Source organism: Ixodes scapularis, unplaced genomic scaffold, assembly GCF_016920785.2.
Source record: "Ixodes scapularis isolate PalLabHiFi unplaced genomic scaffold, ASM1692078v2 PGA_scaffold13__105_contigs__length_92229423, whole genome shotgun sequence".
NCBI classification, from domain to species: domain Eukaryota; kingdom Metazoa; phylum Arthropoda; class Arachnida; order Ixodida; family Ixodidae; genus Ixodes; species Ixodes scapularis.
In genome coordinates this window covers 23390995-23418852 of record NW_024609839.1, presented here as the reverse complement: position 1 = coordinate 23418852, position 27858 = coordinate 23390995, and the positions used below count along the sequence as shown (strand labels likewise).

General features: G+C 48.0%; 1 protein-coding gene across 1 annotated transcript in view; it reads right to left on the bottom strand.

The window, feature by feature from the left end:
* LOC115332177 (neprilysin-1-like) overlaps positions 1-27858 on the bottom strand; it is an 81424-nt gene that overhangs the window by 37628 nt on the left and 15938 nt on the right. The window contains exon 5 of the mRNA XM_040216234.1: positions 8495-8688. Within this exon, the coding sequence (XP_040072168.1) occupies positions 8495-8688 (194 nt within the window). The remainder of the gene's footprint in view (positions 1-8494; positions 8689-27858) is intronic.

The window sequence follows — 27858 nt, the reverse complement described above, 5'->3', positions numbered from 1 at the left end:
TAAATGCGCTCAAACTGCACACAAAAAGTTAAAACAAAAATATGTAACAAACTTTAACGGGAAATGACGCGATTTATTGTTAGTTATTTACTCATTTACGGGTGAAGATGTTGAGGATGTAAGTGAAGAGCAATAAGGCAGCCAAAAGGCCGTCTAGTTGGTCTGGAGGGGTTTATAAAAAAGGAAATCCGGGGTTGTAATAAAAACAAAAACACGCCATGTGTAGTATAAAGACGCAAAAATCGGACAATTTGCCTTCACTAGGAGAACAAGCGACTGAGGAAGTGTAGACCCATTTCAGTACCTATTGGGTATTTTATCAAACTATTCAGGTGCTCCAACGTTTGGTTTTCTCAATAAAATATGGGATGAGCAGACGCGACTGTCTTTAAACGACGGTGTTAAACTTGCAGGGTGTAGATAATAGGGCCAAAAAAATGCGAGCGTAGCGTGTTGTAGGTGTGAGGTGACAGTGTGCAATAGTGTCTAAAAACGATGAATATTGGAAAAATTACAATAGCAAGCAAGCGGAGAAAGAGCAGTGCGTGTATTGCGTGATATGACACAGGTCAAGAAAGCTTGTATGCTTCAGCAAGGCAGCTGTTTTAGCCTCTGGTGCACGCGCGTTACTTCAGCTAAATATTTTAAGGGAAACTGAAGGAGTTCTCTATGTAAGGAAAACACTTTAAACGTCTTTATTTGGCCTCCAGGTTTACGAACATCAATATTATGTTTCAGTTTCATGTTCCAAGTAGCCACAACAGCGCTTTCGAAATAGCATCGAAGTCTCTCCTTCCCATCGGTTTGGTGCGACGAGGGAATTAGGACGTATTATACACAGATCTCAACATTTCCCCGCTTTCTGCAAGCCTTGCTAGAGCAGTCAAGAACTCTGCACGCGTTCCCCCACAAGCGGCACACGCAAGGCAACTGAAAAGTCTGGGCTTGACGTCACACCCAGCTGTTGGTCTTCTGATAGTTCTCGCGTCTATTGATTAGTGGTGCAAATCTAGCGATAGGACTATCAATACTATCGATAGTGCAAACCTAGTCTAACTATCGATCGTGAAAACAAAGTATCGATTGTATTATATGGTCCACTATCGTAAGACTATAGATAGTACTATCGACAGTACACTATCGATTGTCGACTATTGTGAAGCTATCGATAGCCGACCGTAGTAAAGCTATCCACAGTATTTTACTAAGAGGCGCAGAAACTAAAAGAATCGACAGCTTAAAACAAAACTAGTAAAAAATCCTTATGCTAAATATGTTCACCAAGTGTTTCCGTATCAAAAAAAAAAAAAAAAAAGAACTGATTTTTTTTACAGGTGTGAAGCTTGATTTGTGATCTCGCAGGATATACAAAATATATGCACAGAAATGTAAAAAGACGGCATTTCTGGTTTTTCTCTAAATTGATTTTATGCAAATTCAACTTAATGTTTAGTTTCCTTTTTATGTCATGATGTGCTGAGAGAATTGCATTGCAGCTTGTACATTTGTCTTCATCACCTTTTGGAAATGTGTTTTTATTTTCGTAACACTTGATAGTTCACTGAATGTTTACTTTCGATATTATCGATAGGCAACCGAGAGCCAGCTATCGATAGTGAGCTATCAAAAGTACTATTGATAGAGGACTATCGATTGCACTATAGATAATACTTATTGATAATTTTCGACACTATCGATAGTTTTTATCGACACTATCGACACCATAGCACCGAATATTTAACCGATAGTCAAATATTCGATAGTTTTGTATCACTACTATTTATTCGTTCGGGTGAAAGGCTTGTGATATCCAAATTCACACACACAAAAAAAAAAAAAAACTTTTCAGCTTCGCTGTAAAGTCTGACGACCAGTTCGCGCTTTACACTTTTTTCTCGCTCCCTCCTCCCCCTCATTCTACCCTTTCCATCGTTGCCGGTTTCCTCCTCCACTCCTTCCACCCCCTCGTCCCCTACCTCAGAGGCCTATCCCTGCTCCGCTAAGCAAATGTCGGCTGAGCGATAAGGTGCAACTATACTTCGTTTTAGCTTCGGTCCGAGCGCGGCCGATGTTATGAGCCGAAGGGCCAATCAAACAGCGCAAAAAGCGCAGCGTCATAATGTGCTCTCAGCGCTTGATAAGACTAGCCGGCGGAGGAGCGCGCACAGAGAGACGGCGAATAGCGGCTGGTCCTATCAACTGCAGAGAGCACGCCATGACGTTGTGCCTTTTTCGCTGTTTGATTGGCCCTTCGGCTCATAACATCAGCCGCGCTCGGACTGAAGCTGAAAGGAAGCAGAGAAAAATAAAAGGGATTTCGATGCAAAAGGGTCACCCCAACATAATTGACAAGCGGCCTTGAGTCCGTGAGCTACAATGCCGTTGGCTTCAGTGCAGGTTTTTAGTCAGCGTGCCGGGCACTGGTATTTCTTTATTTGTTCCACATAAACAAATTCTTCTCTTTTCTTTTTTGGAGGGGGGGGGGGGGGGGGGGCGTTGCTTGACTTGATTGAAAGCGGAGTTTTTGCTTTTTATGGCTTAATTTTGTTTTATCGACGAGATATGAACTATTTTGGAAAATATCGTCTGCGCATTAGCAGCACCACGCAGACGCTGGTTCTAGAGTTATGAGTATGAAAACGTGTGATTGCGTGTTCGAACGAAATAAGCCACGGCCTCCCGAGAAGGGGAGTTAGTTTCTGCTACCTAGATGCAGTTGCCTACGAATGATTGGGTTCCCCTCACAATTTCCTTTGTACGCATTGTGGCTTATCTATGCCTTATCCTTCGCCTCAAAGTTGGTACAAAGCAGCTTCTTCAGTCGTACTTCTTTGTGACCCTCAAAGTTTCATTCCGATGCATTCCGACCCAGGCTTCCGACAGGGGGCAGCTTTTATTTAGAAAGGAAGAACGTCAATTCACGCAGATTAAAAATTACACCGACCAAAGAAGCACCCAGCGAAGACGTACCGCACAATGCAAGAAACCCAAAGTTGGTTCTTGTTCCCTCCTCATACTTTGCTTTTCTGGTCCTGGAAGGTTCCTTCGCTAAACCCCACGCACGCAGATCATGACGTGTTCATTGTGGGGGTGCCCTTTTTGTTGGCCTATCTCCATTCATGTGTTCGCACAGTGAATCACCCCAACATCCGAACGGCGCGCGCGGACTCATGCTCGACTTCTTTAGTCTCTTCTTTCCATCCTTCGTTCCCTCACTCGAAGACGTGGGAGGAGAAAAACCTTGCAGAATATCGGGTTCGGTCGTCCGCCTTTAAGGTGCAAAAATGTATATTTTTGACACAGGCAGGACCTGTATGAAGGTAAATGCGCGAACGTCGACCTTAAGCACAGGCATGGTCATGAGTCAGTGATCGTGGCGACATTGGAATTATGATTTTCAAGGCTCAAGGTAGCGGTCGTTTGGTCCAGCGTCACCGCCAGAAACGACGACAACGTAATTATTCTCTAGATTAACAAGACTTGTCGTTTGGCTAGTTGGTTCAAGGTACTGAGTAAACTTGTATGCTGAAACACAGAGGACAAACACGAAGGAGTGGACAAGGACGAGTGAAAATTTCAACTAGTTTTATGCGTGGCCAAGTGACTGTGAAATGTTTCGCGGTTATTAGAAAGAAATAAAAAGGTAAGAGAACATGAACAACAAGACAAATCCGCTAGCGATAAATTTGGGTGGACACTAAGCGTTCGGTTTAAGATCCGTTATGCTTTGGTAAAAAAAAAATCCTTCATTATTTGGGAAAGGGGGGGGGGGGGAGAAGCGGGCATGCTCTACATTGAGAGGACGATTCTACAAATAGCGTAAACAGGAAGGCAGAAAATCGTGTCTGAAACTCTGCAGTAAATTGTATACCAAATAAAGATACCCTGTATTATTCTCGTTAATATTCGTATCCACCCTTACAGGAGAACGACCTACTTTCTACTCGTGAAGCGTTACGACCACACTCAAGGGGTTCCACACCATCACCCCAGTGTAAGCACTCAGATACAAAGCTCACACACGAACCCCGATTGGGGGGATAACTTAATGTTACCACTAAGAAAGACGCCTGGAGCCCGGAGAGCTGCCTTGAAATATTACAGCTGTCAGAAACAAAACGTCGCAGAGAGATGGTTCGCATCATAGTGAAGGCAGCCATGAAGACATGAGTCCGCCACTTATAGGGGCGCTAAAGATGTTTCTGAGATCCTCTGTTCTTAGATAACTCATTCTACGGGATCTTAGCATCCCAGAAATTGAAAAATTATGTTCGTGCGACGTCCATTTTCCTACTAAAAACGTAATCAAAGTTCGTGCCCCACCCCTTCTGAACGAAAAAGTCCGGAGCACAGAATCCAGTGGAGGCATCGGCGCCGTGACGGCGGGCGCGCTTAAGCCTGTCGCAAGCCGCATTTCCAAGAGGGGCGGCTTGCGACTGGCTGACGCGGTCAATATAATCAACTTCCAAATATCCAAAATTCTGAACAATACAGATCTAATAGATTTTAACTGCAATATACTCCAAGTAACTGAAAAACGGACGACACTTCTGGTAGGCAGTGACAGTGTGTTTAATATGCGTGTATTCTATACTTATTATAGACGCTTTGCAGCAGCTGTGCATGGACGCCGCCATAACTGACCTTCAGTTTTTGTTTCCTCTTATTTCGTTTATTTCACTTCATCATTACCATAGCAGGCCAGGTTATTGCCATATTAGATTCAACTGTGTCCTTTCCTAAAGCATCGGCCTCTGTAGAGGATCGTCAACTACCGTTTCAGTTGCTCGGCATCTCAGTAAGACGAGAGAAGGTCAGCAATGGCGGCTATAATTTGGCGCGTGTGTAAAGCGTCTATAAATTGTAACAATCAAAATATGGCAACCAACCAATTCCTAAACATGGAGGAGCCCTACGTTTCAAACCAACTCGGTTCTTTGTCAGGGGCGACTGTGGCCGTTGAGGAGCGGCGTTTTTCGGTCTTCTTTTTCTTCTCTTAGGAATGTAGCGTATTTCTCGATCTTCTTCTTTCATGAATATGGCGAAGCCCGTTCACATACACTGTTGGTAAAGCACCAAGGTACCTATTTATGTTGCCTGACGTCGTTTGAATATGCCAGGACTCGATGAAAAGCCTATGTCGGTTGTTAGTCTCTGCGTTGATAATGCTGGTGTTGTCGAAGTCAATCCGGTGGTCTTTGACTTCGCAGTGCTCAGCGACTGCGCTGCGATGTAATGTATCCCGGGCGAAGCTCAAGCCACGACACCGCGGAGCGTCCAGGTGTGCTTTTAATGGCGCCTGGAATTGTTGGCATAGGATACACGGTTGTTTTTGTCTCCTTGTTTACTGTACTTCGATAGTCTCCGCATAGTCGAATGGTCCCGTCTTTCTTGCAGACCACCAGCACAGGTGTAGCCCACTCGGAATGCTGTGTTGGTTCTAAAATACCTTGGCTCTCAAGACTTTTCAACTCGGCCTCTACCGCCGGACGTAGTGCGAACGGCACGGGTCGTGATTTGAGGAAATGAGGAGTAGCGCCCTCTTTTAGTTGCAGGTTTACTGGTGGACCACTGTGCCCCCTGATGTTGGCGTCAAAAACATCCTCATGAGCCTTCAAAATATTCAAAATACAAATTAAATTATGTCCATACTTCCCTTTTAATGCGTTAAAATATTTCTGTCTAATTTGATTTTATCATCCTTTGTTGAAAAAACATCGTGTGGTAAGTGATTGATTATGTTTTTTGTTTTCTTTCTGGGTTGTATAGAATTTTATAGTTTCTTTAAATGACTGTCTGGTCAAATTTTGTATTCGAGAAAACAATTGAATATCATTGTGATTGCCTCGAGACGCATCGTACGTGCAATATCTGAATTTCATATGCCTCTCTGCATGAGTAATTGATTTTAAACTGCTCCAATCGCACTCTAGCGTAAACGTTCTTTTCGGCGGCAACATGGGAGCTCTGACGTCACACAACACAAAGCGAGCATTTCTGTCTCGTCGTTTACCTGCGAGTGAACGCCTCAGCGTGCTTCGTTTTTGTTCTTGTGCTCGACTTGTTCTGTGGTTGGGTGAGATTTTGGTTGCCCGGTTGAGTGCCACAAACACCGTGCAGCACATGTGAGCCAAGAGATGACGTTCCACACTTTTCCGCGAGACGTGCAGTGACGAGCACAATGGATCGTCGCCGTGCGTAGGGACTGGGTTCCCGTCAAAATCGAGATCCCGCGCATGCGGCAATCATCTCAGAGAAGAGAGCTACGAGCTGAGCTCTAAGCGGACAGAAGGCTCGTAAGCTGAGGTGTGATGCTGTGCCAACGATATTAAACTACGTCCATCCACTCCTCGTCCAAATCGGATCAATCAATTTGTTTATGCAGCGAAACCAAAACCAAAGCTAGACCACCTGTAAACGATACCGAAAAGTTGTATTTAGCAGGCGTGCATCCAAATTCTGTTTGACCCGCATGTGCAAATAGAGCGTGGCTACAATTCACCAAGCTCGTCCAAGCCAAGCGACGACATGCATTTGAATGAGTTGCCGGTTGCCTTCGACACGTGGTCATCACCTCTGAGGGAAAGACCCGCAGCCTCATCACCGATCCAGTGGATCCGCCGATATGTGTACCCCGATACTGCTTCGTGTACCTAGTTGCCGCTTCAGAGGCAAAATCTGCATCCTAATTTGCTTTGCAAGCGCGCCTAATTCGATCGGTGGCCGTCGCAGTTGTGTTTGCGCGAAACGCATGCGTTTGCTCGAAAGCTTAGGGCTGTTTTCGAGTAATATCCTGCTAAAAGGTGTGCCTTTTTTTGCACACGCTTGGGAACTGCAATAAAAGAACCTTATGTCAGTAGGGTACAGCCTAGCACAGTGGTTCTCAACCATCGATGTTTTGCGGGCCCCTTTTGCATCGGCGGAGATGATGGAGGACCCCGTTCGTGGTGAGAGGAGAGGAAAGGTATAGGTTAACTATAATAATCATTTAATAAATGGACATAACTAAGGGCTAGTGTGAAGCAGACCTCTCTTATTGACGTTCAAACGAAAAAAACTCGCCCGAAAACTAAAACATTTCTTTTTGAGCTGAGAAAAAGAAAAAGACAACTTTTATTGCCGGGTTTGACTGATGAGGCATGGCTTCGCGGACCCCTAGAAGGCCTTCGCGGACCCCCCTTTGAGAACCACTGGCCTAGGAGACTATATAATTCGAAACAAAATACAAGACATCCATTCACCAACGCGTGTTATCCCGACCATCCGACAAACCTTTGCGTTTTGTGACGTCACGCAGCAGCTACGGATGTCAGCCATTGACACCGGCGAAATTCGGGGTGCAGTTTTGTACATACGCTCATGAAAGGTTTAGTTAATAACGGGAGATCATATATCAAAATAAAAATGTTGTTTGTCTACATGAAGGCTCCCTCGACGTAACGAGCGCAAAAACTTAAGTACTTCCGGTTTCGACCGGACAATCCCTTTAAGCCAGTCGCAAGCCGCCTTTCCGAGAGAGGCGGCTTGCGACTGGCTGACGCGGTCAGTATGATCAACTTCCAAATCTCCAAAATTCCTGATCAATACAGATCTACTATATTTTAACTTGAATATACTCCAAGTAAATGAAAACAGACGACACTTCTGGTAGGCAGTGACAGTGTGTTTAATAAGCGTGTATTCTATACGTATTAAATTATGCCCATATTTCCCTTTTAATGCGTTAAAATATTTCTGTCTAATTTGATTCTATCATTCTTTGTTGAAAAACATCGTGTGATAATTGATTGAACCTGTTTTTTTGTTTTGTTTCTGGTTGTATAAAATTTTATAGGTTTTTTATTCTCTATTTTTCGTGTTCAAAAATGTTTGTACCCTACACTGCTGTGTTAGAACTGTAAAGGGGACAGAGACCTCGTCAGACATCACGCCTTTAGTCTCTGCCCACTTCCCGGTCAATGGCGAAAAGAAAGAATAAAGAAATAAGAAAGACTCTCCGCTTTGGCGTAACGACTGAACAAAAAGCATTGTTTGAAGAAACGGCAGACTCGATATCATTCAAGGTAATAGGTAGACGGTTGATGAATGCGGATTCTTCAAATATCGTTAACACAGATGTTCGGGCGAGCTGGTTGCTCATAATATACAGGGGGAGCAGCGTACCCACAAAACAGTCACACAACTCAACACACACACAAGTCCACACACACACACAACGGAGCGCTGCGTAATTGTCTCCTTCTTTTGTGTGTGTGTTGACTTGAGGACTGTTTTGATGGTGCGCTGTTCCCCCTGTACTTCAAAAATCATTCAGGTTTGTTTATAGATTCGGGGCGGAGGTTACAAGGGTATTTGTTTAGCTGTATGAACAGTCTTGGCAAATTCATCTTAGTTCGTATACTTATAGGTATACGTTTTTATATGGCATTTGAATAATGTTTTGAATGTTAAAAATAAAAGTTACTAAAGAAGAAAAGATAATGCAAACACTCACAACGATTGCGTGCCTAGTCACTTGGAAGACATTGACGGAGACGTCAATTCCAAAAAGACCAAACCACCCGTAGCGTTTGATAATATTACGAGTTGTCATAGGTAGCTTTTCACTTTTTTTCTGCGGCCAATCAGTAAAACCTTTATTTGCGAAAGCCTTTTTAAAGTCGTCGAGGTCTTTCCTTGGCAATACGTCTGCAGGAAAAGAAAACGAACATGTGTCGTATCCTATAGGATTATGTTATTTATATTAAACCACAAACACCCTAAAAAGCATATATGACAGCAAAATCAACCGAAGCCAGCTTAAATACATAAGAACCTCATGTACAAATGAACGCAAACTGACAATACCATCGTTCCACCCGCAGAAAAACGCACAAATCAATTCAAACACCCCCCCCCCCCCCCCCATATCGCGCATACATTTCTGCACTCTATGTGGAATGCATTTTTGCTAATTTATATTTCAAAATATTACAGATCAAGAGGAGGAAAGCTTCAACTTGAAGCTTGACAACTTAATCATGGCCCCATCCATAGCAGAGGTTATATTATTTTGTTTATTGGATGATGTATATAAATGACAATATACATGTCAAAGCGCTTGTCCGGTCTGCGTGTTTCTTCTCCTTCGTCCGCGTTTGTTTGCGCTGTTTTTACATTATGATCAACGAATACCAGCTAGCCCAACTCTCGACATTAATGTCAAAGTGTTTACCATAATACAACTACTATTGTAAATTAAATTATACACAAAGCACATAAAACGCACAGCTATTAAAAAAAAAAAAACCTTACTAGTAATGGTGCTTTTCTTGGTTTTAAGTTACCCTCACCTTCCTCAGATAGGATCGGACAACGTCACCATTAAACTACACAAAAAAACGTTTTTGGGAATATTGCCGCGCGCCAAGTAGGCAGAGCGGCCGTAGCCTAACGGTTATCGCGCTTGCCTCCCACGCGAAGGGCCAGGGTTCGATTCCTGGCCGCGGCTACGCATTTTGTTGTAATGAGATGTTCTGGTGAATTCGAGAACCGTCTAGCTGATTCGAGTTTAGAATGTCCTACGCGTCGAACCTTCTACGTCGAATGCTCCAGAAGCCAACGCGTGTACAAAAGCGGCTCCGCGTGGCAAGCCGGAGTCAGTTTCGCCCCAGCGTTCGACTGTGCTGCTACGCCGACTTCGACGCCCGCGACGCTCTGTTATTATCTTTGTACTCTTTTAATTTTGGCACAAATTCGCCACATTAAAGGTTTACTTCTTTCTGTTTATTTATTGTTTATTGGTCACCACCCGTGACATTTTGGTGGAGGTGCGGGGTACCGCATGCCCGTGCAGCGTTCCCCTCCCAGGACCCGCAGTGCAAGCAAGACTTCAAGCTCGGTGAGAAGACCACTCAGCGTGGAACCTTAAACTCGGACAAGCCGCCGCACCCAGGGAGAGGATCCGGAGTACGGTTTGCTGCTGGACAAACCCAAGCCGAAGAAGACGACGATGGCCAACCAGTCGCAGGCCCCCGCCGCTCCTGCCGTCGTCTACCTACCCGTCGCTCCTCGGACACCGGCTCCCTTCCACGGCGAAAGCCACGAAGACATCGACGACTGGGTCCAACAGTACGAACGAGTGGCCCGTCATAACGGGTGGACACCGGAACAGTGTCTGCAGAACGCTTACTTCGCCTTGGAAGCCACCGCCCGGAACTGGTTCGAGAACCACGAATCTTCGATCACTTCCTGGGAGCAACTCAAGGATGAGTTTCGAAGAACGTTCACAAACCAACAACGAAGGGAACGAGCGGAAGAGCTTCTTCAAGCGAGGATTCAAGGCCCTAACGAGAGGGTCGTTAGCTTCGTGGAAGATATCCTGCGACTGAGCAACCGTGCCGATCCCGAAGCACCCGAAGCAAAGAAGCTCAGATTCTTGATGCGCGGCGTCAAGGAAAACATTTTCGGTGGTCTTGTGCGGAGCCCGCCTACCACCGTCGAAGGCTTCATGAAGGAGGCCACCAACATCGAACGTGCCCTACAAGCACGAGCCGCCCACTATCACCGAGTTCCCGGCGTCGGTTCCTTCTCGCCTTCCGGCTGCAACACCACGGACATCCGCGAGATAATCCGAGGTGTCGTCCGGGAGGAGATCAAGAAACTTCTACCTGCCGCCGCAAGCCCAGCTTCGCCCTCAATCGCCGAGATTGTCAGGGAAGAAGTCAAGCAAGCGCTGCAGCCTGAGGTTCTTGTCAGCACCGCTCCGGAACCACCGACGTTGAGTTACGCCGCAGGGGCCCGACGGCCACCGCCTCCTCGTCGCACCTATGTCACGCCGCCCCGACGTCAGTCTCCTGCTCCGCAGCACGACCGACGCCACGACGACCAGGTCCAGTACACCTGGCCGGAAGACTCGCGCACCCCGCAAGACCGACGTGTGGCGAACGCCCGACCGACGCCCTCTGTGCTTCCATTGCGGGGAAGCGGACCACACCTACCGCCGATGCCCATACCGAGGACTCGGGCTACGCGGGTTTCACCCGAACGACCCGCGCCCCCGTCATGACGAACGCCCTATCGAGATCGACGAGTACCTGCGACGACCTCAGTCCCCCGAGCCTGCATCCCGCCGAGAGTTCCGGTCGCCGTCACCGCGACGTCCAGCTTCGCCGATGCACCGACCCCGACGTGAAAGCCTGTCCCCCCTCGCTCCTCGCTGGGAAAACTAGGCGCGGCAACCCCTGGAGGTGGAGTTGCCGAAGACGACCGACGCTAGGGTCCTCCACGAACGTCGGAGGGCCCCCACTCGAACGCTACCAGAGACCGAAACGACGCCCCGGCAGCGGTGTCCAATAACCCAAACGTCGTCATTGACGGGCACGACGCATCAGCACTCGTGGACACCGGAGCAGACTACTCGGTCTGGAGTGGGAGGCTCTCCCGTCGCCTTCGAAAAGTCACCACGCCGTGGGATGGACCACAAATACGAACCGCCGGAGGGCACCTCATCACACCAGTCGGGAGATGCACTGCTCGCGTCGACATCCACGGTGAGACGTGCCCTGTGAAGTTCGTCGTTCTGCAAGACTGTTCAAGGGACGTTATCCTCGGAATGGACTTTCTCTGCGAGTATGGCGCCGTCATCGACCTCGGGGCAAACCAGCTCACGCTGCGAAAACCTGTTTTACCGCCGGTGGAGACCAACACGACGTCAACCGCGATCCGAGTTATCGCCGACCACGTGAACTTACCGCCGCGGTCGAGTGTTTTCGTCACCGTAATAACCGACGCAGCAATGCACGGTGAAGCTCTTCTGGAAGGCAGCGTCCAACTGCTCCTTGAGAAAGTAATTGGCGTCGCACGAGGCGTAACGGATCTCCAAGAGGGACGTGCAACTGTTCTTGTGACAAACTTCCGAGAGGAGCCGCAGCACTTAACGAAGGGTACCACTGTGGGCCACATTGAGGAGCTTCAGGCGCTAGCTGTGGTCACCGCAATCTCCGAAGAAACCTCGTCGTCACAGCAGAACAGCACGCCGCCGCCGCCGATCGACATTGACCCCGAGCTCCCAGCTCCTAAGCGCCGGCAACTGGTTGATCTCCTCGCTGAATACCGTGACTGTTTTGCCACGTCGTCGAAGGCTCGCCAAACACCAATGGCGAAACATCGCGTTATTACCGACGACGACGCGCTCCCTGTCCACCAGTCGCCGTATCGAGTCTCCTTAAAGGAAAGGTAGGTGATTCAGGATCAAGTCCAAGAAATGCTCGACGACGACATCATTCAACCCTCAAGAAGTCCACGGGCGTCCCCAGTCGTCCTTGTAAAGGAGAAGGACGGAACCCTGCGGTTCTGCGTGGACTATCGTCGACTGAACGCTGTGACGAAGAAGGACGTCTATACGCTCCCCCGCATCGACGATACGTTAGACCACTGATCTCTATGTCTATTTGCTGGATCGCGTTTGACCAGCTCCGCCTATGGACCGAAATGCGGTCACTGGCGGCCATCTTTAGGTAGAGTTATATCATCTCTAGCCATCATAGTAATATGGCGGACAGCGCAATGGCGGCCGGGTGCCATAAAATAGCCGTGGATCTAGTACACTGTACCGTGGGAGATAATTCGAGCTTGATTCAAGTTGTTCGACGACGCAGATTCTTGAAACCCGGCGTGAACGGTAGCCTCATCTTTGAGGACCCGGAGAAAGTTCTACGAAAGCGAAGCACCGGGGAAAAGCAGCGCAGCTCGCATCGAAAGCAGACTCCGTAACGGCGTCTGCTTTCGATGCTTCCTTCGATGCGACTTTCGATGCGAGCTGTGCTGCTTTTCCCCCGGTGCTGCAATTTCGTAAAACTTTCACCGGGTCCCCAAAGATCGCGCTACCGTTCACGCTGGGTTTCAAAAACATGTTTCGTCAAAAAATTTCAATCAAGCACGAAATATCATCCACCCTATTTTGACGGCAGCCTGCCACCACACCTGCCAAAACGCTGTCTGCCATGGATGGATTACAGTGGCTGCAGGAGCTATACCTTGGCTAGAGGTAATATAACTCTACCTAAAGATGGCCACCAGTGACCGCATTCGCAGAGCGGGCAAACGCGATCCAGCAATTGACATTGAGGTCAGTGCGTTAGACCGACTGCGCCACTCACGATATTTTTGGTCGATGGATCTGAAGAGTGGCTACTGGCAGATTGAAGTCGACGAACGCGATCGGGAGAAAACTGCCTTCGTCACTCCCGACGGACTGTACGAATTCAAAGTGATGCCATTCGGGCTTTGTACTGCGCCAGCCACCTTCCAGCGTGTCATGGACACCGTGCTGGCAGGTCTGAAATGGCAGAGCTGCCTCGTCTACCTCGACGACGTCGTGGTACCTGAAACGACTTCGAGCCGTGCTTCAAGCCATCAAGACCGCCGGCTTGTCACTCAAGCCAACAAAGTGTCGATTTGCCTATGGTGAACTTAAGTTCCTTGGCCACGTCGTGAGCAACAAAGGTGTTCTCCCAGACCCCGAAAAGACCCGCGCCGTAGCTGCATTCACGCCGCCGTCTGACAAGAAGGCCGTGAGGAGATTCCTCGGACTTTGTGCCTACTACAGACGATTTGTTCGGGACTTCGCCAAGCTGTCCGCAACCGCTGACGCACCTCACGAAGGACGCCGTAAAGTTCGAATGGACAGACGAACACCAGCGGTTTTTTGATGAGCTGAAACGAAGACTCCAGACGCCCCCGATTCTTGGCCATTTCGACCAGTTCGCTGATACAGAAATCCACACGGACGCCAGTAACACCAGACTTGGCGCGGTGGTTGTTCAAAGGCAGGACGGGGCAGAGCGAGTCATCGCATACGCGAGTCGGACGCTGTCTAAGGCGGAGAGGAACTACTCTACAACTGAAAAGGAGTGCTTTGCTGTCGTCTGGGAAATAACAAAGTTTCGCCCATATCTCTATGGAAGTCCTTTTCGCGTGGTCACGGGCCACCACTAGCTCTGCTGGCTCGCGAATCTGAAAGACCCCTCCGGACGCCTCGCCCGGTGGAGCCTACGATTGCAGGAGTTCGACATGACCGTTGTGTACAAGTCCGGCCGGAAGCACCATGATGCCGACTGCCTGTCAAGAGCTCCTGTCGAGGCCGGTCCTGCCTGTATCGAAGACGACGATGATGAGTGTTTCCTCGGCGCTTTGGACGTCAGCGACATGGCAGCACTCCAACGAGACGATCCTGAACTGCGAGCGCTAATCGAGCACTTAGAGGGACAAGCGAGCTCGGCTCCCCGTGCTTTCTTAAGAATCCTGCATACATTGTCCATGCGGCAAGGGGTGCTGTACAAGGAGAACTTCGTCAACAACAACAGAGCATGGCTGTTGGTTGTTCCTGCCAGCCTTCGAGACGAAATATTCCAAGGATGCCATGACGACCTAACGGCTGGACACCTTGGGTACAACAGGACGCTCGCCAGGATTCGAGAAAAGTACTACTGGCCGAAGCTACCGAAGACCGTTCACCTATACATTCGATCATGCCACGAGTGTCAGCGACTCAAGAAACCGCCAACGAAGCCGTCAGGACTTCTGCATCCGATTTCTCCCCCGTCTAAACCGTTCCAGCAGATCGGAATGGATTTACTTGGCCCTTTCCCGCCGTCAACATCGGGAAACCGCTGGATTATCGTCGCCACCGATTATCTCACACGGTACGCCGAGACGAAAGCCCTTGCAGCAGCACGGCTGTTGAAGTCGCCAAGTTTTTCATCGAGTCCATCGTCCTCCGGCACGGCGCTCCAGAAGTTTTGATTACTGATCGCGGATCATCGTTCATGGCACAGCTGACCCAAGAAATCCTCCGACTAGTCACACCAGCCACCGTCGTACAACTGCTTACCACCCGCAGACCAACGGGCTGACGGAGAGACTGAACAAGACAATCGCCGACATGATCTCTATGTACGTCGACGTTGAGCACAAGACGTGGGACAAGGTGCTGTCCTACGTCACGTTCGCCTACAATACGGCGGTTCAGGAGACCACTGGATTCACCCCTTTCCAGCTGGTACATGGTCGGAAGGTAACGACCATGCTGGACGCAATGCTGCCCCATGAGCCATCTGACAATCAGAGCGACGACGCCCAAGTGGTTGCTCAACGCGCCGAAGAAGTCCGCCGGCTCGCCCGACTCATGATTCAAGACCAGCAACGCGTCGACGCGGGCCGCTACAACCTTCGTCGCAGGGACGTTCACTTCCAGCCCGGAGACAGGGTGTGGGTGTGGACGCCCATCCGTCGCCGCGGCCTCAGTGAGAAACTGCTGAAACGGTACTTTGGACCATACAAGGTACTTCGTCGCCTCGGCGAGCTGAACTACGAAATGATGCCCGACGGAACAAGAACATCATCACGCCGCCCACCACGACCTGAAGTCGTCCACGTCGTGCGCCTGAAGCCGTACTACGCTCGATAGGACTGTGGATCTTATGTGTTTCAAATAACTCTTTAGTTTGCCGTTCTTTTTATGTGCTTTGTTTTGTTTTGTGTTGCATCGGGGCGATGCACTTTTTTAAGGGGGCAGTAATGCCGCGCGCCAAGTAGGCAGCGCGGCCGTAGCTTAACGGTGTTCAGAAAATCCATAGAGTGTTTGCGGTCTTTGTTTGGGGTTCGGCGTGGGAACGCACCAGTCGTACAAACCTGTTTCGTTCAGTTAAAAGTGGCGGTCTCGGCCTGGTTCATTTGTTCTTACGGCAGGTGGTATCTAGATTTATTTTTTTGCGTGACCTGAGAAATCCATTTCTACGCAATGTTGTGCAAGTAAGGTTGAGTAGTGCATTGCCTGAATTTGTTGTGTCTTCTGATAATGTGAAATGCGGGAGGATCCAAGGTTTTCTGCGTGAAGTAGTTTTGGCTTTTAGATTTCTGAAGGTGCGCTTTTCATTAGAATATTTGAGTTTGGTGCCGCGAAAGCGTTTGTACAAAGACCTGGTGGACACGGCTTTGCCTGTTCCTCTGTACCGTTCATTGTACTGTGCGGACATTGGTAGCGATGTGCTGAAAAGGGTCAAAAGAATGCCGATTCGACCGTCCGCAAAGAGTTTTTTTTTCCAGCTACATAGCGGCACGCTACCCGTTAAAACCTGGCTTCAGGAAAGGGGTCTTTTTGTTCCCTGGACAACCAATTGCCTGTTATGCCGTAAACCTGAAACCGTAGAACATATATTCCTCGACTGCTGGGATGCCATATTCCATTGGGACATCCTTCAGCGCACTTTAAAAAAGGATCTTCCTGTTTCACCCCGCGGCATTCGTTTCCTTCCGGTCGACAAGAGCGGCAGCGTGCCCTATGATATGTTCATGGGTTTGAGCCTCCATAGTATTTGGCGAACGCGGATGGCTGTGCGTCACGCGGACGTGGATGCGCGTCCAGTCCGAGAGTACTTCGTGGAGAGTGTTGTGCATATAAGGGCGATGTACAAAGCGCAGAGGGAGCAGCCTGAATGGCTCCCTGTTTTGGACGAGCTGGTTGCTTTAAAACCTTTTTAATCCACCCGCGCCAGCCAAGGAGTGGCCGGCGATTTTAGCAATGCTCTGAGTGTATGTGTTGGTGTTTCATGCTCTGTTTAAACCAGGCAATAAAGAAAAAAAAAAAAAAAGGCCGTAGCCTAACGGTTATCGCGCTTGCCTCCCAAGCGAAGGGCCAGGGTTCGATTCCTGGCCGCGGCTACGCATTTTGTTGACACTGTAATGAGATGTTCTCGTGAATTAGAGAACTGCCTAGCTGATTCGAGTTTAGAATGCTCTACGCGCCGAACCTTCTACGTCGAATTCTCCAGAAGCCAACGCGTGTACAAAAGCGGCTGCGCGTGGCAAGCCGGAGTCAGTTTCGCCCCAGCGTTCGACTGTGCTGCTACGCCGACTTCGACGCCCACGACGCTCTGTTATTATCTTTGTACTCTTAATTTTGGCACAAGTTCGCCGCATTAAACGTTTATTTCTTTCTGTTTATTTATTGTTTATTGGTCACCGCCCGTGACAATATACATAAAACAATGAATTTAGATATTTAATTATAGAAACCTCAGATTGGCGTGCCTTGCGGTACGCCAATCTTTACGGAATTAATGATCAGTAGTGAACCATCAATATTTAAACACAGCTTCCTGCCTTGTAATTATGAATACCCAAATAAAATTGGAAGACCAAGTATGCCCTACCGGTTTTTATTATTAATATTTGTTAAATATTTGAGAAAATTGGAAACATTAGTCGCGTCCACAGAGATTGCATATAAAAATTTTGGCTTTGCTTTTTACAGTACAATCTTCTTTTGTAATAGTCTTGCAGAATGAGTATCTATTTGTTTGATAAAACAAAATGGAAATCTTGTATTATCACCGGAAGCTCGGAGGAGTTCATGTAACATTTGTACAAGCAATCATTGCTGGATGTGTTCTGGCATCAGATTTGGACGGAACGTCACGAACTAGTAAGAGTCACCTCGCAAGCTCAAAAATCATTAAACGCCCAGTTTCTCTGCCTTTCTTCTATTTCTCTCTGTAAAATCCCCCGCTCCAAACACTCTCCAAACACAATCTCCAAACACCTGTGAAAGCAGGTGTTTGGAGAGTGGCGTCACCTCTGACCTCAAGCCCCGAAGGGTGCGCCTGAACCTTAGATGTTAGGTGCTTGGTGAGTAGCCTCACCACGGACCCCAGCCACATGGGCCAACATACCCCGCACGCAGGGGGCACTTACTTTAGTATGTGCTTGGTGAGTGGCGTCAGTACGAACCCCGATCCATGTGGGCTCGCCCACACACTCCAGGCTGTTCGTGGCTTAAACCGTGTCCAGGGAAAAGGGGATCCTGGTGGTTGAGCTGAGCCCGGGTACGTTTGTACCCTTCGGGGCCCCCCGGGTGAGGCAATACACCACTTCGGTCCTTGCTTCTCGTAGATGGGCATCCTGGCTTGGCCCGACCAGGATGATTTAGTCAGTCGCCTCTTCTACTCACTGCTTTCTTCTTTCACTTTTCCTCCCACCTCTTTCTCTTTTCTTCTACACTCTCTTCCTTCTTTTTTCACTTCCTTAGGCGCCCACGGTCAACTTTGAGTGGAAACAGGTCCTGCCCCTGCAACCACACTAGGGTATAGTGCCCGGGCAACACTGGTAGGATAATTGTGTCAGTCAATCTCATCTTGCCATGGCACATTACCTACCCCCTTGTTGGGCTCCGTGATGTGCGGTGCAGACGGGCACTGAAATTTCCTCTTATCTCCTAATGGGTCTGCGCAACAAAACCTTTCTCGATCGGTCTCTAAATATAGGTTGCACCGAAGCTCAAGTGACTCCTGAAACATCCATAGTACTCGAAATATTTCCAAACTTTCTTGTCTTGCAGTTTGAAGAGGAAAAAACACTTGCTAAACTCTCCCCTTTCCTTTCACGAAGGTACTGGAAGGAATCATTGGGAAGGATTACTCTGCAAGAAAAATGCCGTCCGATGATCTTGTTGAGATAAATACCAAAAAAGCAAAGTGATGTTCTTCTTTCTCTCAATGATGTGTCTGATTTCAAAGTAAATGTTACTCCACACCGGAGACTTAATACAGTTCAAGGAGTTAACTCAGAGGACGACCTAATGGACTCATCTGAGGAAGAACTTGTCGAAGGCCTTTCAGACTAAGGAGTTGTTGCCGCTCGACGCATCACCCTCCGTGGCGAGGGTGTGGAGCGTAAAACGAGACATTTTATACTGACCTTCGACGCCACCGCCCTCTCAGAAGCCAAAAAGGGCAGGCTACCTCCGGTGCCGTGTTCGCCCCAATGTGTCGAACCCTCAGCGGTGCTTTAAGTGCCAAAGGTTTGGCCATGGGTAACGGAGCTGCCGGGGAAGTGACACTTGTGCGAAATGCTCTAGTAAAGAGTATGTTGCCGACAGTTGCGAGAGCGAACCGAGATGTGCCACTTGTGAGGTCGTCATCCAGCGTTTTCGCGCTCTCGAAACATCTCATCAACCAACTTCCAAACCCTTTTTTAATCCCTGGTGATTGTAACGCCCTCCACCCTTTGTGGGGAAGCTCTCTTCAAGACTCTCGAGGTGGAGTTATTGAAATGCTTCTATTATCAACTGGTATCTGCCTGCACAATAAGAAAGAATCAACTTTTTTTTGTGCTGCCTACAACCCTTTTACATCGCCCGAGCTATCAGTATCACCATCTCTAATTTGATGCCTTCATGGAAGGTTTTAGACAATCCTTTTGGCAGCGACTATCTACCCATAATCTTAGAGAACGTTTTACCAGTTTCATCGATACCAACCCGGCTTCCGCGATAAAAGTTGGAGGCTGACCGGTCTGTTTTTGGTTAAGGAGCAACACTTGATCCCTCTTTGTTTCTCCATTAGACTCCAGAGGATGCGAGGCTTTACGTTACAGAATGCATTATAAATGCTGCTTCTGCATCGATTCCACAGACCTCAGGAAATCTTCCCCGGACGCGCAAGCCCTGGTAAAATGAGAAATGTGCTTCCTCTCGGAAAAGCCAGAACAAGGCATGGGGAATTTTTCGTCAATATCCAACTTTTCATAATTTGATTGAGTTTAAAAAAAAAAGAACACAAGCTCAATGGACGCGAAAACAGGCCAGGCGGGCTTCATGGACAAAGTATGTTTTATCCTTAAATAGTTTTGTTACTGCTAAAGAGGTATTGGATCGTCTCAAATAAGTTAGCGGGCAGTACCATGCTTTCAGGATTCCACTTTTTCCTTCAATCTCAGCATCGCTAACAGGGTAAGCTGACTTCCTTGCAGAACATTTTCACCTAGTTTGTAGTTCTTTCAATTACAGTACGGCGCTTGTAAAGTTCCGGTGTGCTGCTGAGAAGCAGGTAATCACTACGCCGGGCTTCGAATTTGTCGCATACAACAGACCGTTCACAATGCGTGACATCGAAGTGCATCTCAGCTTAAGAAAGCAGTCTGCACCTGGGCCAGACAGAGTTCACTATGACATGCTAAAGCACCTGTCTCATGAATCTTTGTACCACCTGCTGTCCTTTTTCAATTACATTTGGGAAGCTGCCGCTTTTCCGCATTCTTGTAGATGTGCCCACTACAACCTTTGCTGAATCCTGGCAAAGATCCGTCTCTGACTGCAAGCTACAGCCTCATAGCACTTACAAGCTGTTTGGGGCAAACTTATGAAAGGCTTATAAATCGCTACCTTATATTGCTTTAAAGAGAAATCTTTTTCGACACTAACCAGCGTGGCTTCCGGGCTAGATGATCGACCATGGACCATCTGCTCCGACTTGAGACCGTCATACGTGAGGCCTTTGTGCACCGGCAGCATTCCGTGTCCGTGTTTTTTTTTTTTTTATCTAGAGAAGGCATATGACACTACATGGTGGTATGGTATCCTTCGAGACCTCTACAACTATGGAGTGCGTGGCCGCATGCTCTGTTGCTGCAGACCTTTTTAAATGAGCGTACATTTCAAGTTCGAGTAGGCTCGACTTTATCCAATGTTTTCTTGCAAGAAAATGGTGTCCCCCAGGGTGGAGTCCTAAGTGCCACCTTATTTGCAGTTGAGATAAACAGTCTGGCTGAAGTTATACCGTCATCCGTTTCTTACTCGCTTTACGTGGAGTCATAGCCTCCTATATTTTTCATGCCCGCACGATGGCTCCGCCGGACCCGTCCACCTCCTCCCCTCGGCTGTCCGCGAGGGGCGCTCGCATCCTGGGATAGACTCGGCGCAGTCAGCGGCGGTATTCTATGGTGGCGGCGCATCTTCAGAAGACTTCTGCTCGAGTTTGGTTCTAGTGCACTTTCGCCAACGTTCGCCACAGCCCTTATCTACAAAAAAACGGTATGGGGTATTGTCAGCAAATGTAATATGTATTTGTTGCTTCACGTTTTTGTATGAACATGCGGCAACAATTGAGGCAGTGCATGTAAACAAACAACGTCGTTTGTACCACGTGTTTACATCGCAATCTTGATGCGCGTCTATTATGTCTTGCAAGACCTTTCCACGTACCTATGAGCGCATTTCGGTAAGAAATCAAAGAAGTTAATTAAAAGTTTTCTCCTTTCTGTCCGTGCAGCGGCACATGAAGACGAGTCTCCGTGGTTGGACAGCTCAACCTTGCCGGGACGACCCGCGGGAAGCCCAATGGCTTACTGTTGCGTACCTGGCTGTAAGTCATCAAGCAGAAAGAAGGAAGCAGGGATTTGATTTCCCGAAGTTCCGAGCGACGAAGAGTTGCGGCAGAGGTGGGTAAAAGTCATCTCACGAGACAGTTGGACCCCAAATACCACCTCCTGCTACTCAACTGTGTGCAGTCGTCATTTCACTGCTTCTGATTTTAAAGAAGGATGCAAAACGCGAAGACTTGTGAAAGGTGTTGTACCTAGCATATTCGAAGAATATCCTTGCTACTTGCAGCCTTCGACAAAAGTCCCGAGAAGTGACGCGGCCATTAGAAAAAGAGCCAGTGTGTTAGAATGTCCAATGGCAAAGAAAAGGCGAGCAGTCCGTTGTAGCCGCTCCGACTCCTCTCCGTGGAATTATGATGACATTCCCACCAACAACAGGCGCGATGGGTCGCTGCTGTCAGGCAGCAGCACTTGTGAAGACGGCGTTCCTGCTACGAGCCAACAAAGCGATCAAGCTGTACAAGTATCAGTACCTACATTTGTCCCGGCCGTCGAGCGGATGAAGTGGCGAGGCAAAGAGCGCGACCTTAAAGCACAGATTCGCCGTCTGAGACAGACTGTAGACAAATACAAGCAAGAACTTGAAAAGCTCAAAGAAGATTGCTATGTTTCCGTCTTTCTCAATATCCGCGAAAAGGCCAATGAAAAAGACTTACAAGCGTCGATGCTGTTGAAGCAAATCCAAAATTTTCAGAAGAAAAAGCCTACATGGACGGAAATGACAGTACGTCACGCAGTTATACTGCGAAATCTCTCAACGCGAGCGTACGTGCATATGAGGGCCGAAGGCATACTTCGCCTCCCATGTCGAAGCATGTTAGAACGTTTCATGGGCTCTTCACGCGGAGAAGTAGGTGTGACCGACCTAGTCAAGCAGAGGCTGTCTGCAGAACTGTCTTCCTACATTTCTTCCCAGAGTAGAACGAGTTCACTCATCATTGATGAAATGAGAGTGAAGCAGCGGCTTCTCTACGTAAAGCAGAGGGATGCGTTCATCGGCGAAGTAGACTATGGACAAGGCGTTCCTGTGGAAACAACAGATGAGCCAGTGCTGGCAAACTCACTTTTGTGCTTCATCCTGAGTGGCCTGTCAACAAGCTTTAGGATACCAGTGGCTTATTTTTTCACGAAAAATTGCAAAGGCCGGGAACTACACTTACTCATGCGCCAAGTACTCAAGGAAGTTGAAGCTGTCGGCTTCGTTGTGGTAAGAGTTGTCACTGACAATCACCGGATAAATGTCATGGCATTTCAACTTCTGTGTAACGGAACTTTGACGCACGTTCTGCCACACCCTGAAAATTCAGACCGCAAGCTTTTTTTGGCGTTTGACCAATGCCACCTGATAAAAAACGTGCGGTCACAGTTTTTGGCTCGTGACCACGGGAAAGACGGAGGTATTACAGCAGAGCATGTGAAAAACCTCTACAAAATGCAACAAGACAGCATTGTGAAGCCAGTGAGGTTCTTGACCAGGAAGCACGTATTTCCCAGTAACCTGGAGAAAATGAATGTCAGAAGAGCAGTGCAACTGCTGTCGGCTGCCGTGACTGCAGCCCTCAAGCTCTTCAAGCAGCAGGCGGGGCACACCTGCGACGCAAGTTTTTTGGATGTTGATGAAACTGTTCAGTTCATGGACACTGTCCATCGGTGGTTTCTGTTGATGGATGTGAGCAACTGCTCAAAACACATATATCAGAACAACCCAGACTGCAGGCAGTTTGACTCTGAGAGCGATGAGCGTCTGGAGTGGTTAGAAACAACCTTCATAGACTATCTTTCTACCATGAAACGCCAATGCCTCGCAAAAAACGTTTTGACCAAGGAAACATACCAAGGGCTGGTCATGGCTACGCATTCTAATGTCGAGTGCGTTAAGTATCTGCTGACAGAGAGTAATTTCCTCTTTGTGCTAACTAGGAAAATGTCTTCTGATCCCATTGAGTGATTCTTCGGGTGGCTCAGAAGGTCAGCAGGGAGCAATGACCAAACAGATGCCAGAGCTGTTTTGTCTGGAATCGAGAAAATGTTGAAGACGGGTATTGCTTCCAAGTCGGACTGCAGTAGCGTCGTCTCTGTTGATAACAGCAGTTCTTTGTCAACGATGCTACGAGATCAGACAACCATGGCTGAGCAGGCTGCAGGACATTTCCCCAGGGAAGCGTTAACAACGCTATCAGAGAACCTGAACGAGGACAAGGCACTACTACCGACTCCAGATATAGCTGCTCTAGCTATGGTCGGTGGCTACCTGGCAAGAGCTATAGAGGAGAGGACCTCCTGCAAAGAGTGTTTGAGCCTCCTGACGAAGCCGAGCTCTTCAGCGCCGTCAGATGCACTGATTAAACATCAAGACAGGGGCGGGCTCCTCTACCCTTCTGGAGAGCTGCTACACGTTCTGTACAGCTTGAGTAGGTACATTGAGGTTGTACTGGCCAAAAAAAGAAACCTGAAGCGCCCGCTCAAAGAGGCCGTGGGCAATGCTGCTAAAGTACTTCGAGAGCGCAATCTTCTCGTGTGCACAGCGCCGGGGCACCATGAAAAGCTTGTGGATGTACTGCTCACAAAGTTCTTCCGTCCCATTTTTACAAATTTCGCCATGAAAGTGACGGACAAGCATAACTTCGTGACGATCTTTGAAGTGAAGCCACTTTAGCGAAAAGTACTAAAATTGTGATTACTGGTTGTGAACAGCGTCAACGATTGGACTAAAGCTCGTGTGGTTGAAAGTAGATTCATGAAACTCTCGATCGGCACCCTCTTATTCGTTTCCGCAGGTCGCGAATGAATTCAAACGCAATAAACAAGTTTATTAGCCATGGCCTAATGGTATGGTTTTCTGTTCAATGTACATTCTCTCTTCCATACTTATTTTTTAGTATCGCACTTTTGTTTACTTAAGCTCGGCGCGTTTATATACGCACAACGAAGAGCCCGTCAGTGCCGTCTGCAGCACGGGTGCCAGTCCCTGCCTGTTCTGGGAAGGCAGCGCCGCCTGGTGGTGACTGCGGGAACTTGGCGCGACGGTCGGCTTCCTTTGATCTCGGCGCCAACGCGCAGGCACAGAGTATATAGGAGGCTATGCGTGGAGTGGATGAAGTGCAATTATCTTTTTCGTCCTGCAGCCTCTGTAGTTGTGAACGGCAACTGTAGTCACAATAAACAGGATGAGCAAGTGGGCAGATGAAAATGGTTTTAAATTTTCCCCAAAGAAAACTGTGTCTGTGCCATTCTCCCTGCGACGAGGTTTGTCATGGGATCCAATCTTTCAATTAAATAACACAGAAATATCGGTGAGGCACGAACTTAAATTTTTAGGCAGGATGTTTTGATAAAGAGCTTACATTCAAGTCTCATTTAAAGGGGAAAAATACAGAAGGTGCTTGCGATCCTCTAATATCCTTAAGGTGCTGTCGCATATATCTTGGGTGACTGACACGCGATGCCTCCGACGGTTATGCAATGCTTTATTCCGGTCACGTGTGGATTATGAAGCGATTGTTTATGGTTCGGCGCGACCTTCCACACTAAGGATGTTGGATCCGGTTCATCACCTCGGACTCCGGCTGGTCACTGGAGCCCTTCGCACATCACCCGCACTAAGCTTGTATGTAGACACACATCAAGTGTCTCTTGAAAAAAAAAAAAAAAAACCCACACTGCTTGAGCTTGTATTATTAATACAAATTGCTGTCGGAATCAAAAAAGTTCCTGCTTATGGTAATTTACACGCCCCGAAATTCTGTAAATTGTTTAAAAACAAGCCAACAATAGTGCGCTCACTAGGTTTTCGACTTCAAAGTATTTGTAGCTCTCTCGACCTCCCGTACCTTCCGTTAGTGGTGATAACTTGCTAAAAAGAAGACCGTTGCTCATCAGTTTGTTCAGCAAGAGCTTCTATCCTTGAAAGAAAGGATACGTAGAGGTCGCATCAAGTACTATACTGACGGGTCAAAATCTTTATGTTCCGTTGGCTTTGACCTTTATACTAGTAACCTTAGAAGAGCTTTGCAGCTTGACGCAATGGCAAGCATCTTCAATGCAGAGCTCTCTGGTATTTTATTAACCATTGAGCATACTCTGGGCCATTGAACGCAGTCATTTATGCCCATTCACAAAGCGTCTTATCTGCTATTTTTTGCAGGGTTTCTAAAAAAATAGTACTTATACAATATGTTCGTTTGAAAGTAAACAAAGCTCTTCGCTTTGGATGCAGTATGAAATTTTGCTGGGTACCGAGTCAAGCGGAAATAGCATGAAGTGAGAGCGCAGATCGCCTGGCTGCATCTGCCACAGATTCAATAGCATTTTTGACCTGCCCTACCAGGATTTTAAACCACTTTTAAAGAAATTTCTTTTAAAGACTTGGCAGCTAGAATGGGGCACTGAAACCAACAACAAGCTCCATGCAATTAAACCCATGATGGGCATATGGCAAAGTTAATTTCACAAAAACCGCCATCTCGAGGTTCTGCTGTGCCGCTTGAGAATTGGTCATTCATGTTTGACACACATGTACCTTCACTGTGGCGAAGATGTGGCAATTAGTGTCCATTGCATGGAATTACTTACAGTTTTACACATTCTATGGAAGTGTAGGTTTTATCATCAACTGCGCGTATCATGTTTTTCTGAACTTTTTAGTAGCCAACTGTCCTTTCATCCAATGATTTTCCTTGAACACAACGCTTTAATACCACTTAGACGGGTTTTAGATTTTATCAACAAAACTGGCTATCTACGCCAGTTATAAAAAGTTTCTGTAACCTAGCATCTGTTTTTCTTAAACTTTAATACACATTTTATTTGGCGCATTATGGCCGCCGTTGCCGCTGTGCCATTCAAACCTTAATCTTACCGACTTACTTACTCTATAAAATTATTTACGTCTTCTTCCCTGTAAAACAGTCGAAATAGCGAGTCATGGCGATCATCGACATGGTAAGAAAGCCGACAAAGCATCTCTCTAGAAAAATGCAGCCTGCACTTTGACAATGACAACGTTCGCACAACAACAGCCGAACTGGACTTGAGCGCTTCTTTTTCATACGACCTGTTCCGTCACAGGAGAAAGCATGCACATCTCCCTGCGTCGTGGCGCTGCGACCCAACTATTCAAGCCGTTCCACACTGCTGCTCAACAAATTATGTTTTACGCGGCAAAACGGTTTTCTGTTGTGTCTCGAATTGCAAGTCGCTATCAGGGAAGACTTCTGGCGTGTCTTTCCACCAGCTACCCAGCGATGAATCGTTAAGCACAGCGTAGATGAAGTGGACACCTAGGAAGAACCTTGTAAACGATAAATCTCCACCCACGGTTGTGTGCAGCAGGAACTTTACACCTGGGGATTAGCTACCGGGATACCGCATAAAGAAGCTAGCCCCTGGAGCCGGGCTCAACCTGTTCGATGGGTCTTCGAGAGACCTAACGCTCGCATTCAAGGAAGCCGGACGTGAACCTGTTTTGAAGCAGTCAACATCTGCTCCATAAAGCAGAAATCGAAAGGCAGTTGTGCTGGCCCCCCAAGAGGAATGCGAACAGAACAAGGGTATACCACACTGGTTTTATGCACGCGCTCCCGTACCTTTAACTGCAAACCCATAAAAAGGTATTCTCCCATATAGTGATAGTATTTATTGCACTTAAAAGTTTGTAGTGCCGCTCGGTGTGCAGGTGAGGAGGGAAAGGCATGCGCCCATACAGATATTGTGCCCCTTTCACCAACCGGACGGCATCGTATGACCGCGTCCAACCGGACGTATCCATTGACCGCGCTGCGGCGCAGCTCTCGGCCGTCCAGTGGCTCTTCCAGCCATCTGCGTGGCAGTGCTGCACTGCAATCACAGGTGCTTTTATGCCTCACTCGAGAGGCCATAAGACAGCGAGAGCGTATCCAGACCGGCCGTGGCAAAAGAAAAATGTATGCCGAGTGGTACAGCGCAATCAGTATACTTTTGTAATCAACACATTTTAAAGCGGCCAAGCCATCCTATTTCAGCGTCTACCTTTTTTTTGCTGTTTCCACATCTCTTGTTGTTAGGGCAACCCAGCGGGCGTGGAGGGAGTCCCAAAATATCAGTCCGTCATATTTCAACCGGACGACGCGGGAAGCTCCCAAAAATCAACGCGATATGACCAGTCGGCATACTCGCCACCAAGCGGTGGAAGAGGCGGCGCAGGTCGGCGCAAACGCCCCGCGAATCCTAGAAGACGACGCACGACACTGGCGGCACATTTTGCAAGAAGCGTAAGTACGAATTGGTTTCCTGTGGTCTCGCGCCACAAGACACCCACCCGGAACTTGCCCCGAACTTGAGCGTCGTCGAGTTGGTGCCGAGACGCGTCGCCAGCGCACTCCGGACGCTTACAAAGAGTGTTCTAGTACGGCACTACTCACAGCTCCACACCTTTATTGAGGATTCGGAGCTCCGGCTCCGATAGACCCGGTAAATTCTTACCGGCAGCGCGGTGGAGGGCTGACAAAAGCGACGAGCCGTTGACGCGCACGCGGCTGCAAGCGAAGCGACCATCAGCGTAAGCCGCAGCCGATTAGCCAGTCGCTTCGCTTTTATCAATGGCCAGCCAGGCCAGGACCAGGGACTTCATAGAGAAGGCGATATTTTGCGTGGTGATTTACTTGTAAATTATCTAATAACTTT